Source organism: Anomalospiza imberbis, chromosome 4 (assembly GCF_031753505.1).
Source record: "Anomalospiza imberbis isolate Cuckoo-Finch-1a 21T00152 chromosome 4, ASM3175350v1, whole genome shotgun sequence".
Taxonomy (NCBI): Eukaryota; Metazoa; Chordata; class Aves; order Passeriformes; family Viduidae; genus Anomalospiza; species Anomalospiza imberbis.
This window is the reverse complement of record NC_089684.1, coordinates 42,003,264-42,017,368: the sequence shown is the minus strand read 5'-3', so window position 1 is coordinate 42,017,368 and position 14,105 is coordinate 42,003,264. Positions and strand designations below refer to the sequence as shown.

Here is a 14,105-nt window from a genome sequence, read left to right as displayed (position 1 = left end):
AAAAACCCAGTTCTGATAAGAAAATTTTCCCATCAGTTTTTCTAGCATCCAGTGCATGGGGAAAATTAATCGTCTTCTATAAAAGCATGAATGAAAGAGAGGAGACCATAATTTAGTGTTTTAAGAATTAATGAAAAATACTTAGGAGTGTCCAGCACAAACCCCTTCTATGCACAGCAAAGATGCTATGCCTGTCACTCTTCTGAGGACTTCCCAATTGCTGGTGTCCCACTCCTCTGAGCCCACCCAGAACAGCAGACAGCAGATGCTCTTTAAACCCAGAGTCAGCTGCAAAGGAAAAAACACCAAAAGAGCATAATCCTGCTCTGCTTCCTCTTACAGTCAATCCTTATGCAAAACAAATAGCCTTTGGCTCCTTCTGTCAATCTGGTAAGGAGTGGACAGAAAGGAAAAAAAATCAAAATAGTAGAGATGAAAAACAGGTGCAGAACACATAAAGGGAAGGGAATAAGACCAGGGAACAAAAAGCGTGAGAAGTCCATGGAAAAGATTTACTGGAAGCAGGGATAATAATGAAAAAAACCCAACAAACCAAAGGAGAGAAAAAATTAGGTAGAAAATAAAGAGAGTATAGGATTGAAGGAAAGATAAGGCAAGGCAAATATATCAAAGACAGCATTATAAAAAGACATAATGCATTTTACTCAGACATAATATATTTTACAGCTCCTCATTTTCCAGCATGAGAAATTTTGATAAAGTGTTCAGTAAAGGTATGGATTTGATGGACAACCAGATGGTACTTCAAACACATGGTCACATAAAGAGAAAGAAGAGACCAGGCACAGAGATTACAGAGTCTTGCAAAGGCTGCTCCTGTCAAGGAACATGATAATGTCAGGTAAAACTAGGAGACAATAAGCATATAATAAAAGCTTAAAAAGGCACAAGAGGGGAAAGCATACTCTGTGCAAGTATAAGAAGCAATCATGAATGTGACTGCAGCATCAGACTGTCCTGTTTTAAAGACTGATTTATTTTTGAGTACACAGACATGTACTAGAAATGTGGCTGAAGATTTAAGATCCTCTAACACAGAGATTTTTGAAAAAGCAAAGGAAAAGCAGAAAGAATTTCTGTCTTCTAATAGAAACTACTGAAATGGAAAAGGAAGAAGAATAGGAACATTTTAGCTAGCATCACAGGATGTAAAACCAGAGAGATCTTTATCAGATACTGATAGAGAACCCTTGCATAATTGGAAAATGCAAGACATCTTTTATAGTGTAACTTGTTAGACACCAAAAGATTTGATCCTGAGGATCTGGAAATGCTCTGCCACTATGAGAATAACAATTAGGTGCAAAAGCTTCTCAAGTGCTCCACAAATCAATTTAACCAAAACAATAAAACCGTAGAGCTTATTGTGCTGGGTTCAAACCCAGCACAACACGTATTCAACTAATGCTGAAACATTTTACAGCCATCTTAAGATTAGGTATATATGTTAGTTAAACAGAAACTACCCACTAGGCTCTCAAATCCATTCTGAATACAGCTGTATAATGTCAGGCACATTCAATGGAAAATACCAGTGACGATGCTAAAAAAAAAAAAAAAAAAATTGGACAAGGACTGCAAAATGAAACAAAAAATAGAGGAGCACAATTTAGTGATGTGTGATTTATAAATCTGGAAGCCAGAGATAGATTAATGTGATGTTAATTCCCTAAATAATAGAATACACATATGTGGTGAGATATTCTTACAATGACTTGCAAAAAAGAGATGGCTTGTAAGGAAAGACTTGAACAGTAAGAAGCAAACCAAAAAGCATATAAAAAGGCAGGAAGGCTAAGATATGGAACAAATTATGAGGAAGAATAAAATCCTATGTCATGAAACCCATTTCAGTGACAAATGATGATGGTTCATAGACAAATATGACAGTAGTAAGGGGCTGTCTTGGTAGGAAACCATACAAAAAGAACTGCTTTGTTAGGGAGCACCCCACTGCTGAGGTCCTCTCTCAGGATAAAGGCTCACAACACAATTTGTGGAATACAAATTATTTTTAAAAAGCTATGTCTTTAAGAGTGTAGCATAAGGGAGCACTTGCCAGCCCACCCTGTTCCATGCATTCCTGGAGGAACTGCATTCCTGTGCAGATGTAATGTTTCTATCTACATTTAAGAAGTATACAAGACACACTCAAGCCAGCACTCTGTGGAGTTACATGGCAGCAATTTCTGTTTCTGGGTTTGGGAACTAAAAAGATAAACATTTTTTTTCCTTCTAGTTTTGCCTCAAACTGAAAATACCTGTCCAATTTAGAGCAGTACTATCCTGTACATGAACACAGTCAAACACATCAAATTTGAGACCAAAACTCTGACAGGCTCTCAGGTCCAACAGTATAATTGAATATCCCTATGATTATACTGTCAGAGGCAAACGAACAAGCACTTCAGATTGTTGACATTATTTACTGGCCACTCTTGAGAGAGAAAAGAAATGAACAATTATTTTTAAAAGCTATTATCTTTAAGTAGCACAGAATAGAGTACACTAGCTTTTCATATTTCAGTGTGGAATAGCAATAAAACAAACAGTTTAATTTTTTCATCGTCTCCTTCATTTCTCCTCAGTTCAGTTTTCTAAGGTTTATTTCAAATAATTTATTGAAGAGGAGACAGAAAGTAAAGAATGCCCTTGATAGACCTCTCCTGTAAAACACAGCTGCATAGTATTGATGTTTCATATGCAAACAATATTTACAACCTATTTATTAGAACCAGTGAATGAAGAGATGTTTCCCCCCACCCATTTTTAAACTAAAAACCATTGTTTCCAGCAGCTGGTAAGAACCTGACTCAGTAATTTTCATCTGGCTGAAGAACTACTTATACTAATGTGAGCAGCGCATCAGATAGTAGATATACAGATGGTTGATTTGGTATGGCTAATTTTTAAAGTTAAGGTTTCATCTAAGAGGTTTGCGTTTTCTTCTCCAGGTAAGAGAAATTGTAGTTCTCAAGAGGATCACATTATGAGATGCTACATCCAAATACACTCAGGAAAAGTAGGATACTCTGAGGGGTCTTTGACCCCTGCTCATTCACATGCAGGATCTAGTCAAACTGTGCAGTGCCGGACCTGGGGCTGAACCATCCAGACTTCTTTTCCAGAGAAACTGAAACACTAAGGAGTGAAATGAGGAGAGCACTGGTCACGAACAAAGTCTGGGATCACATCCCACTGTGGAATAAAGACATAGCACAGTAAAGCCTGCTTGCACACAACCAGTTGTAAAATATTTTGCCACTTCTTTCTTCTCACAATTGCCATATAACTCCCCTGTGATGTACAATGGATACAGTTGGCTTTTAACCTTACCCTTTAGTTGCTGTGCCTTTGTGGAAGTTATGTGAATTTAATATTACTGCAAGGTATAGTATCCCCAATTAGCATCTTCCTACATTTTGTATCTCTTGCCTCAGAACCATTCTCCTTACACAGACTGCATTTGTTTCTGAGGCACCATGAAATGCTCTCCTTTGCAAGATGCTAAGCAAAAAGCACTGTGATGGTAGTGGATGGTAACACTGTAGGAAGCAGCCCTGCATCAGTAAGGTGGCAGATTACATGGACTACTCAGTCTTTTCCATATCTGATTTCTATGAGTCAATGATTGTATTGTTCACTCCCTTCTGCACCAAAGGAGTCATCAAGTGACTGTTACTCAAATGTAGCTGAAAGGGCAGAAGTGGGGCTTGTCTTGAAATGACTGCTGTTTCTGGGCAGGTTAGCTATGCAGAAATTATTGGAAAGTGGAGAGGTTGTTGTTGGGCTATCCCTTCATAAAGACTTAACTCTTAATCAGCCTGGCTCGTGGCGTACAGAGGCAGACATCACTTGAAACTCAGTCATCTCACATGACAAAGCACCATGAGCTCCATCATACTAGTGCTGCACAGTAATGGGCTCTTTTAGGCCCTTGCTTACATGAGAAAAGTAGAAAGTGTCCTCTTCTCTCACCAGGAGAAGACTTAGTAGTGCCAACACTGAACTAGTTAGTTTTTTCTCCCTTTTTGCTGAAAATGTTCCTGTCCTCTGTGATGTGAAGGGAGGTAGCACAGAAATATATCTGTGTCAATTAGTGAGCTACACTAAGCCACAATATTCTAAAAGCCAAGCTAAGATATATCATTTTAAACACAAAATATCAATGGGACTAAGACAAACCACTGCTTTCTCAAAAGCAAGCCATTCTCCTAAGGACTATATACCCAAAGGAGTTGCTCCAGATCACCAGTCAGCAGTTAGTGTGGATGTGGATATAGTTTGTTCCTGAGGAAGATTTTCTTCTTGCTGTGTCACTTCCTACTGCAGACATCTGAAGACAGCACTTGTATGAATGTCACTGTATATAAATGTTGCAGATAACCAAAGCAGAAATCTGCTTTTGCAATCAATAACCTTGGAGGATCAATGAAATCTTCAATGAATCAATACTTCACCACTTTGTAGGGAAAGCCATACCTTATTACTTGATCCAAAGCTCACTGGACCCAGTGTCTGACTTCCCACTGCAGTGGGCTCTGAAGAAGACACAGGACCCAGCTGTGAGGCTGAGAGATGCAAGATTCAAGGTAAAAAGTGTCTCATCTAATGACGAAACTCAGTGTCCCAGCTGAAGTGGCTGTCCCAGGCAGTGCCAGGGACTAGTATTATTTTGTTGTTCTAATCCTTGGGGGTGAAATTAATTCTTTTCAATTCAGTTTAACCTGAACTAATTACCTAACAGCACCAAGTGGCCCCTCCACCTGGCATAGCTGAACACATGGGCAGTAAAGCAGTTTAGAACCTGCTGGTTCTTCAGAGCAGAACCAGCAGCAGAAGTATGACTCACCAGGGAATGCAGTGGGACAGCCTGTCAGCTAGAAATCCTGAATTTTGATAGACACAGAGAGCTAGATTTTCAAACACTGCAGAAAGCCAGGCCTACATGACGGATCCAGCAGCTTTTCTGAGTTCTTAAGGATGGCAGTACCTCCCAGCAATGCCTCAATGGACAGGGCTCAAAGATGTACTAATTCCCATCTCCCTTCCCCACTGAGTGAGTTTCTATTAGGAATCAGTCTTAGGTGCCTGGAAAAGAAAAAAAATATGGCATACTCTAGAAGGCTGAAATCTCCAGCCCTCCGTTAATTCACACTTCTCCATATGTAAATTCAGTATGAATGCTCTCAGCAATTTTTCCTTATTAGAATTCCACAAAAGTTTAGGAAAACAATTGTTTTAATAAGGAAACAAATGCAACTACATACTGAATTAAGTCTGTAAAGAGAGAAATCTTCAACTTCGGTTTTTAATTTGCACATCACTACAAATCTACAGGGCAGGCCAAAGCCCAAACTATTAACAACACATCTTAAAAGATGTAAAAGGTAAGACTAGTCATTGATGAAGGAACAAAAATCTGAGTACAAAGGAAGAGACTGTTATTGAGCTGAATGCTCCCAGGTTGAATCTGGGCCCCAGAGGGACACATTTGAATTTGCAATGGGATGGCCATACCCTCCTCATGCAGTCTGGCACATACACCCCCTGCACTTGAGGGCCAGAGAGGGAGGGGAGAAGTCAGAATCATCTTAGACCACTTCTGAGATTCATTTATCAAAGGTACAGCTGCTACTTGCTGCTGTGTGTACAAGCCACTACAAAAAAAACCGCTGCATCTGCCCATTATTGCAAAGGGGCTGTCATAGGTGAGGCATGTGACTTAAAATTTGTCATGGGATGCACTGGAAAAGCAGAATATGGAGAACGCAACACTGCCTGACTAACATATGTTCCTGGTGCAAAATACATCGGATGCAATTTACTTCACATGTTAACAATATCCGTTCTGTGAGATAATCTGATGCACCTCAGAATTCCAACTGAATCTTAGAAACTATGTAGACTATTACAGATTTGATTTTTACCCACATATGAATCATGTACAATCACAGCTAACCTCCCTTGCCCCAAGCACCTGACAGGTTCCCAAGTTAGGAATGGTCCATGTAGGTTCCCTCAAATATGAAGTGTAGAGAAGGAAGTTCTCTCACCTTGAATCACCTTCTGGAAGGCTCTCTTACTGTCTCTGTCAGAGCTCAGAGGAAATGTTAGGATATAAGCTACAACAGGTACTAAGACTACTGCAAATTAATACTAAATTATTTAATGTAGACACAGTGGCTGGGGCCTTTTCAGACCTAGATAATGGCTAATTTGGTCTGAGTAAGAAAAATCTTCAATGAGAAACCCCAGCCAACACCATGGATTTCTTCTGGAGAAAAAAGAACATCCTCTTTATTTTTAGAGTACTTTTCTGCTAGGAAAGTTGATCTAGAAGAATTGCAAAGCACCTGAAATAGAAATTCTAGATGCTTTTTTTCCTTCTCTGGTTGGAGCCTACTTAGCCAAAATGCAAACCAAGTCATACTCACAGATCCTATGCCATCCTTCAAGCCAATAAAAATGCCTGTTTGCACATGCTGTAGCAGGTGATATACAAGCTAAAGACATCCTAGCAGGAGAATCCCAGAGCTCCACATTCCCTGTGAATGTAGATGTCATAACTCCACCTCATCCTTCTGGGTGTGCAAGCAGTGACCTCAGTACAAGCTCCCTGAAAGCAAAGTCTTTCCACGGGGTGACGGAACCGGTTCAAGTTGCACACTTGGTGCTGCATACTCTATAAATAACTCCTGGAGAGTCATATTTTAAGATTTCTACAAGAAGCTTTGATATAATACTACCCTGGTTTTGGTTTGGGGTGGTGGGAGGGAGGTCTATGAACCCTCCTTCACCTTCACACACAGTATCTTGCTACAGTTGCCTATAGATTTCAGAATCAGGAGGATCTACATGAGCAATGGGACATTGGCATACACTGTAGCAGAAAACAGGAAATATAATTAAACATAGAGCCATGAGGTAAGTTCTTTGGCAAGAGAAAGAGTGCCTTGGGAAGAAAGTGGCAAGGGCAAAGCACTATGAAATGGCAAAGTAATGTAGTTAAAGCAGGGAAGGAAGCCCGGGGGTAGAGATGAAGAAACAAGGCTGAGAGGAGCAGAAAAAGAAGCACAAAGAGGGAAAGTGACAATAAGAGAAAGAAGGCAAAACATACAGAAGAGAAGAATGTATGTAAGGGAAAAAAACTCTTAGGAGTAGTATTACTCTTAAAAGTTATTTAGTAAGGGCAGAAGCCACATTGTTATGCAAGCAGATACACTTTTCTGTATAGGAAGAGTTTGTTTAAGCTTCTATGAAAGCTCAAAAAAATCTGTGAGAGGGAAATAGAAAATAATAAGGGAGTAACATCACATCTCTTTTGACTATAAAATTGCTTTTTAGGTCATATTTCACCCTTCCCTCTCAACCTCCAAGTATTTTCCAGGATGGAATTTTCTTTTTCTCACTCCAGGATTTCACATGGGCAGAGCACTGCAGATGCTGCTGAACTCAGAAACCAAGAAACTGATTCATTTTTCCCTTGAATCTTGTGCTATCATTTAGACTGGGAACAAGCAAATGTCAAAGGCTCCAAGTTAGAAACTTGCAGCCACAGTTTTACACAGCCTGACTATTCACTTTGTCCCAGAGCAACAGCAGTACCAGAGGGAGAGTAAAGTTCTGAATCCCTGCTAGGTTGCTAAATATCTAAGAATGATTATTTTTTTCTTCTATTTCATCAGAAGAAAAATTCACTTGTGGTCTAAAACTTCTCTCAGTTTTGACCATGTGAGAGGATAGGTTTTCTCTAAGGTAAGCCCAACAACCACTATTCAACTTCGCTGAACAAAAATCCTTAGAATGAAGACAACTTCATCAAATCTAGGAGCAAAGTCCTTCAGTCTCACTGATCATATACAACAAGGCCAGATTAATTTCTGAAAGTTCCTTTTCATTTCAGCTGCTGGTGCTGTACAAACCCACTGCTGGGTATCATTTCAGTACTCAGAAAGGATTCTCAGAACAGATCTTGTGGAATCATATGACACAGAGGAAGCTGCTACCAGGATAATTGATACTATGTTCATATTTGTTAGATCTGAGGCCACTTGCAGTAGGAAAGTTTCCTTCCCTACTTCATCTTTGACTTTAAAACAAGCCAAAGCTCTAACATTTTAAAAGGTTAGACATTTTTTACTCCCACCGTTTCTTAATAAACTCCATTTGTGTGGGAAAACAGCTTAGTGCATTCTTTAAAAACAGGCAAACAATCCAGCATGTTGGCAGTTTCAGAGAAACTTACTAGAGAGGAATAAACTATGCTGCATCTTAAGTTTTAAAACAGCTTGAGCTTTATTTTGGGGTGCATAAGTGTGCCAAGCTCTTAATACTTTATACTTCTTAGTATATAATCTGTGATACTTAAAGTAGCAAGAAGTATAATCTGAACAGCTGCTAAACCATGGGCAGGTTATAAAACATAGTTTTAGGAAGCTCAAGAGGTTACGAGTTGCTTCTCTCACAAAACCAAAGGAAAACACTAAGAAAAGCTCCATCTTCCACCAAAAAGAAACAGTAATTTGCCCAATACAAGTGATTAATCTCTGAAACAGGCTGGACACAAGAGGTTCCGAGATCACTACTTTTGCATCAGCAGTATTTTAGCACTACGGTTAGGCAACAAATTGCTTTTCAGCACATCCAACCTAGCTAGTTTACTGTGGAAATGTAACGTGTCATTAGAATAACATCCTGTTTTGCAGCATTTCTGTGTTTCAATTTGCTCTGATTCTACTGAGATTCAACAGGCATAAAACAGCTGGGCATGATCAGTTACTGGATGGAAACCAAACTGAGATTTCACAATAGGTGACATCTTATCTCCATGGCATAGGCAGCTGGTATAAAAGACAAGTGACCCCTGGCAGAAAACATTGTCCCTAAATATAAATCTGGTGAACTGTTTTTAAGACATTATTTCAGAACAAGCAGTGGTACAGAAACAGTGGGGGATTTTTTTTTTTTTTTTGTGGGCATAAGCCAGGGTTTAGGTTATTTTGAATGACTGGATTCTAGTTGACAAGCACATGTTGGTACCCGACCACCCATGTGCTGACACTGCAAGCACAAACTCCACCAGAACATTCGCCTGGGAGAGTGAAACACTCCCCCCATCCCAGTCCTGGACAACAGATCTCACGTTCTCACCAAATCAGATACATGACATTCCTACTCGGTCTCACAGCTTTTACACCATTGCAGCCAAGACCACGGACACCACATTCTCTACTTTATTGCACCTCCTGATAAGCCTGCACCACAACACTGCAAGTTCTCCCCTTCCGAAGCTCTCAGTCACACTCGATCCCACACGGCACCTGCCAGAGGACCCTCAGGACACAACGTAACACCGGAGCCCCACAATGGGATCAGCGTCCCATTCCTCTGACTAGATCCAAACTTTACATGTTCCAAACTTTTCATCCCTGGAGCACCGGCGTGCATTGCTATGGATATGGTAGCAGCACATCCATCCTTTGCCATGGCAGCATGGAGAGGAGCTCCATGGACCGACCCCACGACGGGCACCCATCACCCAGCGACGCCCACAGATCATCCTGCTCCCTGTCAGGAGGTGCGAGGACACCTTTCCGCAGTAGCTCCCACCTCAAGGATGCGGGAGGGCAGAGCGGACTGGAACAAGGGGGTCCATCCGTCTGCCCCCTCAGCACACCCCTGCGGGTGGCGTGGCTCACCTGCGTGGGGCATGGTGATGGTCTCGTTGGCGTTGCTGGAGCCTACGTTATAGATGACGACGGCGGAGGCGTTCTGGGCGGCGGCGTGGCGGATCTTGTCCTTGTAGGTGCAGTTTCCCCGCGGGATCAGGGCCACCCAGCTCTTGCCCGGCGCCGGGGCGTTGAAGCGGGTGCCGGGGTCGCAGGCGTAGCGGTCGGCGGGCGAGGCGGAGAGGGCTACCTGCCCGCGGGCGTCCTGCTTGGGCGACTGCTCGCCGTAGCGCCCGCACTCACTCTTCTCGCTGCGGAGCTCGGCGCCGCCGGCTGCCGGGTCGGCGTAGGTGATGTTGACGAAGGCCGTGTACCACTCCTCCTTCTCGGCCACGGTGAAGTCCAGGCACAGCAGATGCACGAAACAAAAGGACAGCAGCCATGTTGAGAGCGCCAGGCTGCGGCACGCTTGGATCACAGACATTGCCATCTTCATCTGCCGGCCCCCCCGCCCGCCGCCCGCCGCCGGTCCGTGTGTGCGTGCGCGCCCCGAGCCGCCGCTCCGAGCGGGGCGGCGCTGCTCCTGCCGGCGCCGTGCGGGACCAGCCAGAGAGCGGGGGAGGGGGCCCTCCCCTCTGCAGCCGCTGCCTAATTCATGTCGGGGCCGTTTGATTTCCTCGGGCTGGCCCCGTCTCCGCCTTCCTCTTTCCCTCCTCCCTCCTGCCCCTTCCTCCCCTCCCTCGCCCTGCGCGCACAGCTGCCTCCCCCGCTGCTGGCAGCGCGGCCGGGGAAGAGCGCGGAGGGGGCGGCGCGGGGGGAGTTCCAGACGCGCACACGGCGGCGCAATTCCCAGTGCTGGTTTAGCCTCGGCCCGGCCCTAAGGACGCGCTGCCGGCGGAGGGGGTCCCTGGGGGAGGGGCTGCCGGCGGAGAGTCTGCGCTCCCCGGCCCCGTGGAGGGACTCCCGGTGGAGGGGCTGCTGGCGGTGGGGTCTCCTGGCAGAGGGACAGTGCTGCCCAGCCCCGTGGAGGGGTTTCCGACGGAGAGGGCTCCCGCCGGAGAGGCTCCCGGCAAAGGGGTTCCCGGCGGAGGGGGCTCCCGCCGGAGGGAGCTCCCGCCGGAGGGGCTCCTGCCAGAGGGGCTCCCGCCGGAGGGGCTCCTGGTGAAGGGGTTCCCGCCGGAGGGGCTCCTGGTGAAGGGGTTCCCGCCGGAGGGGCTCCTGGCGAAGGGGTTCCCGGCGGAGGGGTTCCCGCCGGAGGGGCTCCTGGCGAAGGGGTTCCCGGCGGAGGGGGCTCCTGGCGAAGGGGCTCCGGCCGGAGGGGGAACGCCGGCGGCGGGCGCGGCGCGGCAGCGCCACCTGGTGGCGGCGCGGGAGCGGCGGGGCCGGTCCTGGGCCGCCCGTGCCAGGATCCGGGCATCTCCCGAGAGCGCCGCTCGGCCCGCTTCAACTCCGGTTCTGCTCTGGTTTTCCCACTTCTCCTGGCTGCTGCAGCAGACGCTAAGTTTGCAAATGTCAGTGTTACGGTTTAGCGATGGCGCGCAGCTCAGAGGTGTGGTCGCCTCTACAGTGGTTTTTAAATACACACCGAATACGTTTCCGGCTGTACTTTCCGGAATGGGAAGGACTGGCGAGTTTACTAAAATCAGGTGTGACTGACAGGAGCACAGAAAGCCTCAAAGAATGATGGAGCTGCTCTCTGGAGGCAGTTAAACGATGTGTTTAATTTTGGTTCGGTGAAAGTCCAGAATTGGGGATTTTCAGTGTATGAAACACCCCAAAAGAATTTTGGCCATGACTGACACCTTTCAAAAGGATCAAAAGACAGCTGGACTCTATATCTTTCTACACTAGTGCAAATGACGGCCAAAATGCCACTTTCCTATCACTGTGTTCAGTAACAAAAAAAATGTGTTATATGATTTATAGGTAATGCCTACTTATAGCCCCTATTAGTAAAACCTGCTGCTGGAAACACCATTCCCTTTCATTCAATGAGTGCCTGAGTATCTCACTCGTGTCAATATTTGCCTCTTTCCAAATTATGTTCATAGTTGCCCATGATCCAAACAAACAAGCCTTAACCATGTTTTACACACATGCTGCTTCGAAAAAGTTAATTCCCTAAAGCTGAAAAAAATGCACTTGGGAGAAAAATATGAATAGGGGAATAAAATAGAGAAGTTTACAGGGAAATATGGTAATTCACCAAGAAGTCTACCATTAAGCAAGAGGAAAATTTTCCTTGAAAGCCCATTCTTGAATAAGCAAAATCAACAAATGAGAAGGAAAAATTACTGTGTAGAACTAACATTGAAATGCAAAAGTAGATGGCAATCAACATTAATTAGGAAATGTTGAGATTTCATCAGGGAAGCAAAAGCCCTAAGGGGTAAATCCATGCCTGGAAGGGCTATGGGCAACAAAGCATTTGTATATTTCGAAGTATTATTAGAAGGCTAAATATATATATATATATATATATATATATATATATATTTTAACAAATGCTTCAGGATTGTATTTTGAAAGAAAGGGAGGACATGTTTGCTAGACTATGGACTCAAAAAAGAAGAAGCATCTCCTAAGAACGTATGAAAAACAGCAGACGCAGAAAAATGGCACACATGTACCAATAAAATACCAAAGGAATGGACAGGAGAACTGAGAGAGTAACTATCTTTCTGATACTACTTCAAGGAAATCTTGGCATAACAGGAAACGTCTGGAAGATTTAGTGTTCAGTTTCCTGATAAAGTCCAGAAAAATTAATTAAGGTGACCAGTTAGTCACAGGCTCATTAGGCTGACATTAAACAAGTTGAAAAAAACATGAGAGAAAAAAATCCAATGTATGGACAAGTGTTTTTATGGGAAATGGCCTGCCTAGTAAATATGATTAATGCTTTTGTGAGGAAGTGATCAGTGTGGTTAGTAAAGTTACACAGCCACATCCATAACAGGTTTTTGACAAGTGTGCTATTCAATGATACATGACATTCTCATTACACTGTAACCTATTAGGGACCAGATAAGATGAACGTAGTTGAAACAGAATGTGCTTTAATAGAGCTTAATGTAAAAACACATCTCCTAATGACAAAGTGCCAGCTACTCTGGAGCAGTGTGTGGTTTACTCTGCACACAGAGAAGGGTGTGGGGGTCAGAGTAGGAAAGAATTGTCCTATATTCCTCGGGAAAGGAGGGCTAAAGAGGATGCAGCTATCCCTGCATGTTTCAGAGAAGCAACGAGTAGGAAATAGTACATTTTTGCTCTGCTTGAAACACCAGTGAGACAAATGTTGGAAACTGTCCAGTTTTGGTATCTGCATTTTAAAAATAGATATTGAGAACCTTGAGAAGGTTAAGAAAGGAACCCTAAAAATAATTTGAAGTAGTTCCTCTCCAGGGAGAGTCTTCAGGTGCCCAATCTATTCAACTTTTCAGGAAAAGAGGTGATGTGATTACATTGTGTAAGTACCATCACAGGGCTATAATAGCAGGTACTGATAAGGTCTTTAAGCTAGAGGATAAAACATAACAGGAACCAAAGTTTAAACTACACAGTGCAGCTCAGAGCAAAACTAGCTGATTAAACAGTGCCTGTCTACTCGAGAAAATTCAGATGTGAGACGGTCCTGAGAAGTGAAAGACAATCTGCTTTTATATTCAAATTAAACAAACAAGCACAGATCCAAAGCATGCTTCAAGTGTAAGATGTGACATTCTTCACAATTAAGTTATAATCTAGTGGTCACTTCTCACCTTGAAAATACTCTTAAATAAAGAAAACAGAACACTTTATTACTTTGTTTGCTGAAAGCTGAACTACAATTAACTAGATCAATGCTTTGACTTAAAACCACCCAGTGTGGTGTCATAGTTGATGGTGGTTCTTCCTGTGTTTTTTCTGTTCACAGAAATCTCTTCCCCAGCGCTCTGTTCTGGTCCTGGCACAAAAACACCATGCTTTCAAGTACAGCTGTAAATGTTTCTCTTCAGGACAGCAAGACATTTGCCACCGCCCTACCCCACCCTATGTTCTCTCCTTCAAGAAAACCCAAACCCATAGAAGCATACTAGGCATTGTCACAAATATCATTGCCCAAATTACAGTGAAAAGCACAATCTCTACTTTAATATGCTAGTGAAAATAATTTTACAGTATTGGTAGCATTGGGATGAGTGGTTTATATCTGGATTTTGAATGTTATGTATAACTTTAACAACATAATACAAATTCTCCTCCCCGTTTTCCGTGTTTCTGAAGTGACAATAATTCCATCAGAACTTTACCTTGCAGAAAGCTACAAGACCATCATATTCAAACTTGAGTGTGTGAAATAGCGTTAATAAGTAGAAAAGAAGTGGCGTGTGAGGAACTCCAGCTCCAGATTCTCGATATAGAGAAAGACAG

At 43.4% G+C, this 14,105-nt stretch overlaps 1 protein-coding gene across 1 annotated transcript in view; it reads right to left on the bottom strand.

The window, feature by feature from the left end:
* The window catches only part of RNF150 (ring finger protein 150), a 112,754-nt gene extending 102,504 nt beyond the window's left edge, over positions 1–10,250 (bottom strand). Inside the window, exon 1 of the mRNA XM_068188037.1 lies at positions 9,723–10,250. Coding sequence (XP_068044138.1) covers positions 9,723–10,188 — 466 coding nt within the window. The 5' untranslated portion in view covers positions 10,189–10,250. The remainder of the gene's footprint in view (positions 1–9,722) is intronic.
* Between the last annotated feature and the right edge of the window lie 3,855 nt (positions 10,251–14,105).